The following is a 5,323-nucleotide window of genomic DNA, read 5'->3' on the forward strand; positions in this document are numbered from 1 at the left end:
TAGTTAACAGTTAAGTACAATGTGAGTATTCCATTTCTCATCCTTATCCTCCCTTATATACCCCCAGAAAGTAAAGTAACTTCTAGTTAGTTAACTATAACATTTAATATGTCACAATTCAATTGAGGAGATACCTAATATGTTTTAGATTTTTAGTGGTATGTATTATTGCCAGGTGTCTCATTTATGTAAATACATATTTTCAGGATTCTGCAGGAAAAGGTCATGAAAGAAAACAAGTACTCAGTGCATTCATTAGTTCCATCAGTGTTAGGTGGTTTCCACGTGCCAGGCATGGTGATGGGACTTGATTTCAGAAATCAATAAGACATACTTTGAGAGGCTGAGGCAGGCAGATCACTTGAGGTCAGGACTTTGAGACCAGCCTGGCCAACATAGCAAAACCCCATCTACTAAAAATACAAAAATTAGCTGGTGTGGTGGCATGCACCTGTTGTCCCAGCTACTGAGGAAGCTGAGGCACAAGAATCACTCGAACCTGGAAGGCGAAGGTTGCAGTGAGCGGAGGTCATGCCACTGCACTTCAGCCTGGGCGATAGAGCAAGACTGTCTCCCCCAACAACAACAAAAAATTGCTTATTAAATTTTAAAGAAACATTATTTTTTATTAAATAAAAAAAAATAAAGAAATCAACGAGATAAACCCAGTCTCTTATCTCAAGCAGTTTAGTCATATACAAAATACAGTCAACTGACTCAGTGAGAAAGCTTGGGCTGGAGGTAACAGAATGGCTAACTCAAACTGGCCGAAGCAATAGGAAATGTATCAGCTGTCACAGAAGGTGGTTAAGGATAAGGCTGGGCTCCAAGTTTGCTCAGTCCAGTGACCTAGTTTGCCATCAGAGAACCAGTTCTTTCTATCTCTACCCTTGCTTTGTAACCCACAGGGTCAGCCTGATTCTAAGGCTGGTTCCCTCGTCGTCATGGCACAGCTGTCCATGGAAACTTGGGCTCATGCTCGCTTGTTAATTTGGGAGGCATAAGGACTCCTTGCGGCTCTCTTAAGATTAAGGAAGAACTTTTCCACACATCTCCAGCAAACGTCTCCTTGTATTTCATTGGCCAGAACTGACAACATCTATTCCCGATCTGCCCATTCCTGACAAAATCATTGGGAAAAGAATAAGACTATCCTAGGCCGGTCCGTGGATAGGGACCGGCTTTCCCTAAGGCCTGTGTGTGAGCAGCAGAGATAGATACCTGAAACAACAACAGCAAAACAGTCTTCTGCTAAAGAGAAAGAAAACAGAAAAGGTGTCCTCAGAGGAAACAATGTCCACCACAAGCATACAATGAGCAAATGACAGTGAGTATGTGTATAATTCGAGGGAGTGTGAGTGAAGAATGACATCTTTGCCATTTTCTTTTTAACGTTCCATAGGATCAGAGCGGCACTGAACCTGTTAGTAGTGAGGAAGATGGCAGCCTCGAAGTTGGTATTAAACAATTGCCTGAAAGTGAAAGCTTCAAACTGGTGAGAATCTTGAGTATTTTTCATCCTGTGTTCTGTTTAGGAATGTATCACTAATATTTTGTACCACCTTGGAAAGAACCACCTATCATGTTTGCTTCTCTCAGGAATCTTCGTCTCTGAGACGAGAAGCTATTTTATGTAGTGAGTGACCCATTGACTCTGAAAAAGAGCATCTTCTCTTACCTTGTTGATACCTGAATTGTGCTGTCTGAGATTAAGGAAGGAAGCTCTCCGTTTCTTTTTTTTTTTTTTTTTTTTTTACGGAGTCTTGCTCTGTCACCCAGGCTGGAGTGCAGTGGCCGGATCTCAGCTCACTGCAAGCTCCTCCTCTCTGCAACCTCTGCCTCCCAGGTTCAAGCGATTCTCTTGCCTCAGCCTCCTGAGTAGGTGGGACTACAGGTACACGCCACCATGTCCAGCTAATTTTTATATTTTTAGTAGAGATGGGGTTTTGCCGTGTTGGCCAGGCTGGTCTCGAACTCCTGACCTCAGATGATCCACCTGCCTCAGCCTTCCAAAGTGCTGGGATTACAGGTATGAGCCACTGCGCCTGGCCTGCAATTTCTCCTTTGTATCTGGCTTAATATTGGGTTTTTATAAGGCCAGAGCTGTGCTTAATTAGTCCTGGAGGCACAAGAAAAAAATGTTAAATTTATTCCATCGATTCCAAGCAAAGATACTTAAACTTACCCAGGGGCTAGGGTACATCCTTATGTACCCTAATTTTTGATATTTTATTATTTAATAGTTATTGAACATTTGTTGCATATCAGACACTGTGCTGTGTTCTGCATACATTTCCTGTTCTTTGATTTTCCTACACATGAGGAAACTGAGAGTTAGAGAAGTTAACTAACTTGCCCAAGGCCCCCAGCCAGTATGTAAGAGGCTGGGAGATGGCTCCCCTACCCTCTGACTCCCATGCCTTGGCTCATCATCTGCTTTTCTGTTTTGTAGCCCAGCACTTCCAGGGTTAGACTACAAATTCTAGAAAGAAATGTAGGCTTTTTTCCCTCTGTGTTTAAAAATGCCCTACAAATCTCAAAGACTTAATCACTTAGGAGTGTCATCTAACTCTGATTTTATGACAGCTCAGAGTTTTTAATTTTGCTTCAGGGCATTTGAGAAATCATCCATTTATCCTCTTTCAGGTTTTGGGAAATATATATTGTGACTGCTACAGATTGCATGTCCTAGAAAGTGAGCTTATTCTGGTGGAAGGGAAAGGACGTTTCAGCAGGAGTGGAAATTGTAATGAGCCACTCATGAATAAACCCTCCGTGGGACCTGAGACCCCTGGCATTAAAAAATAGCAGCAGTTTATTTATCAGAGATTGACTAAAAAAAAAAAAAAAAAAAGGCCAGCACAGTGGCTCACGCCTGTAATCTCAACACTTTGGGAGGCCGAGGCGGGCAGATCACCTGAGGTGGGAATTGGAGACCAGCCTGACCAACATGGAGAAACCCGGTCTCTACTAAAAATACAAAGTTAGCCGGGCGCGGTGGCACATGACTCTAATCCCAGCTACTTGGGAGGCTGAGGCAGGTGGATCGCTTGAACCTGGGAGGCAGAGATTGCGGTGAGCCAAGATCGCGCCATTACACTCCAGTCTGGGCAACAAGAGTGAACCTCCGCCTCAAAAAAAAAAAAAAAAAAGAATAATGGCACTAAAAGATTATGACTTCCCTTTCCAAAAGGTAGAATGCATTTTTGCACTAAAGAGAAATAAAGAACAGCAACAAATTTCAAACTGAAAGCCCCTTTACTTAAAAATATGTTAACTTGTTCTTTTTGGCACTGTATCTCCATAGTCAGGTTAGGGGAAAGTCTTTTAAAGCAACAGAATTTTGTAGGTAGGGGTCCCTGATTTCATCCACAGAGGAAATGGCAAAAAGAGTGAGACTACTCTCTTGCTTCCTGGAAGAGTCTGGTAGTCCCAGCCAGGCTCATGTGCAGGCCAAAGGTAAAAGCCATCCATCATCTACTCCCAGTTCCCAAGTAAGCAACACCAGTGATAGGGTTGCAAGTGTCAAGACGGTTGAAGAGGCAGAGGGCCTGGAGGCCTGAGGGTCCTTTTTAGACAATATTTCATACTGCACTTCACCAATTGCAGGCTTTCCCAAACCCATTGACTAGTGTCTGTCTTTTTCTACTCTGTTCCCTCCCTTACCCACTGTCTCTCCTTCTCATCCTGGAGTTTCTTAATCACTGTTTTCAGTAAATCTATGCATGTTCTAGTTCAGAAAGGAAAGATAGCCTGAATTTGAACAACCTTTATGGCATAAATATAAATGGCCTGGCATAAAGTATTATTTAAGAGTGTCTGACCGGGCATAGTGGCTCACGCCTGTAATCCCAGCACTTTGGGAGGCCAAGATGGGAGGATCACCTGAGGACGGGAATTCAAGACCAGCCTGACCAACATGGAGAAACCCCATCTCTACTAAAAATACAAAATGTGCCAGGCATGGTGGCGCTTGCCTGTAATCCCAGCTACCTGGGAGGCTGAGGCAGGACAATCACTTGAACCTGGGAGACGGAGGTTGCGGTGAGCTGAGATCGTGCCATTGCACTCCAGCCTGGGCAACAAGAGCAAAACTCTGTCTTAAAAAAAAAAAAAAAAAAAAAGTGTCTTGGAGAAAGAAGTCACTTGACCTCACCAGACCTCAGTTTCCACAGTTGAGGAATGACAGTAATTAGGATGCTATTAGGAAACAAAGGGCCTATAAAATATAAATCATACAGAATAATATAGGACAAATAGAGCTTAGTAAATTCATTTTATTCATCCAACAAATATTTGCCAAATACCACTATGTTCCAGGTACTGAAGATACAACAGTGAACAAAGCATACAAAAATGCCTTCCCTCATGGGCTCATTCCACAGTTGGAGGGGGAAGGAAGATAGACAATACATCAGTTAGCAAAATGTTGGATTGAATCATATGAAATTGCCATTTTTGTAGGTAAAAATTTCATATGGTTCAACCTAACATATACTTAAATGTCGTTGTCTTGTAATGAAGTATTAATTCAAGACAAACCTAGTTCAAGACCAGCCTAGGCAACATTGTGAGACCCCGTTTTTATTTAAAAAAAAAAAAAAAGAAGAAATTAGCTGAGTGTGGTAGCAAGCACCTGTAGTCTCAGCTGCTCAAGAGGCTGAAGTGGGAGGATTACTTGGACCTGGGAGGTTGAGGTGGCAGTAAGCTGTGATTGTGCCACTGCACTCCAGCCTGGGTGACAGAGTGAAACCCTGTGTCAAAAAAAAAAGTTGTTTTCAGAGCTGAGGCTAAGCCGTGACCTATGCATACTCCAGTGCTATTTTCAGTATATTCAGTTGGTTGGCTTTTGTCTGTATCTCAGTAGCCCCAGATGCATAGCCAAGGAGTTTATAATAATTTCAGAAGGTATTCCATTTCTCTAAAATATTTTTTAAGGGGGAAATAACTTTTTTGTAGATCAGGTGATGGTTTGTGAAACATAGATTCTGATTGTGAGAGACTGGAGGCAAGGAAGTGTCTGGTATCTATTTCAGAAGTCTAGATAAGAGACTGTTAGAAGCCTTTTGAAAAGAACTTGAATGAAAGATTTTAATCTTTTTGATATAAACTTATGTGTTTATAATGTTCAGAATATCTATGTTTATATAGTATACTCTTTTGAAGCAGTATAATTAAATTAGTAATCACTAGAGCTAGACTACTTGGGTTCAAATCCTGGTTCCGCTATTTGCTAACAATTATGACCTTAGAGAAATGACGTAACCTCTCTCTGTGATTCAGTTTATGCCTCTGTAAAATGGGAGGAAAAATTAAAGGAGTT

General features: G+C 41.8%; 1 protein-coding gene across 1 annotated transcript in view; it reads left to right on the forward strand.

Moving 5' to 3' along the window:
• The window catches only part of INADL (InaD-like (Drosophila)), a 475,627-nt gene that overhangs the window by 346,543 nt on the left and 123,761 nt on the right, over positions 1–5,323 (forward strand). Inside the window, 1 exon segment of the mRNA XM_011988948.1 lies at positions 1,403–1,495. Coding sequence (XP_011844338.1) covers positions 1,403–1,495 — 93 coding nt within the window.

The sequence above is a fragment of the Mandrillus leucophaeus genome, unplaced genomic scaffold (assembly GCF_000951045.1).
Source record: "Mandrillus leucophaeus isolate KB7577 unplaced genomic scaffold, Mleu.le_1.0 Scaffold341, whole genome shotgun sequence".
Classification (NCBI taxonomy): Eukaryota; Metazoa; Chordata; class Mammalia; order Primates; family Cercopithecidae; genus Mandrillus; species Mandrillus leucophaeus.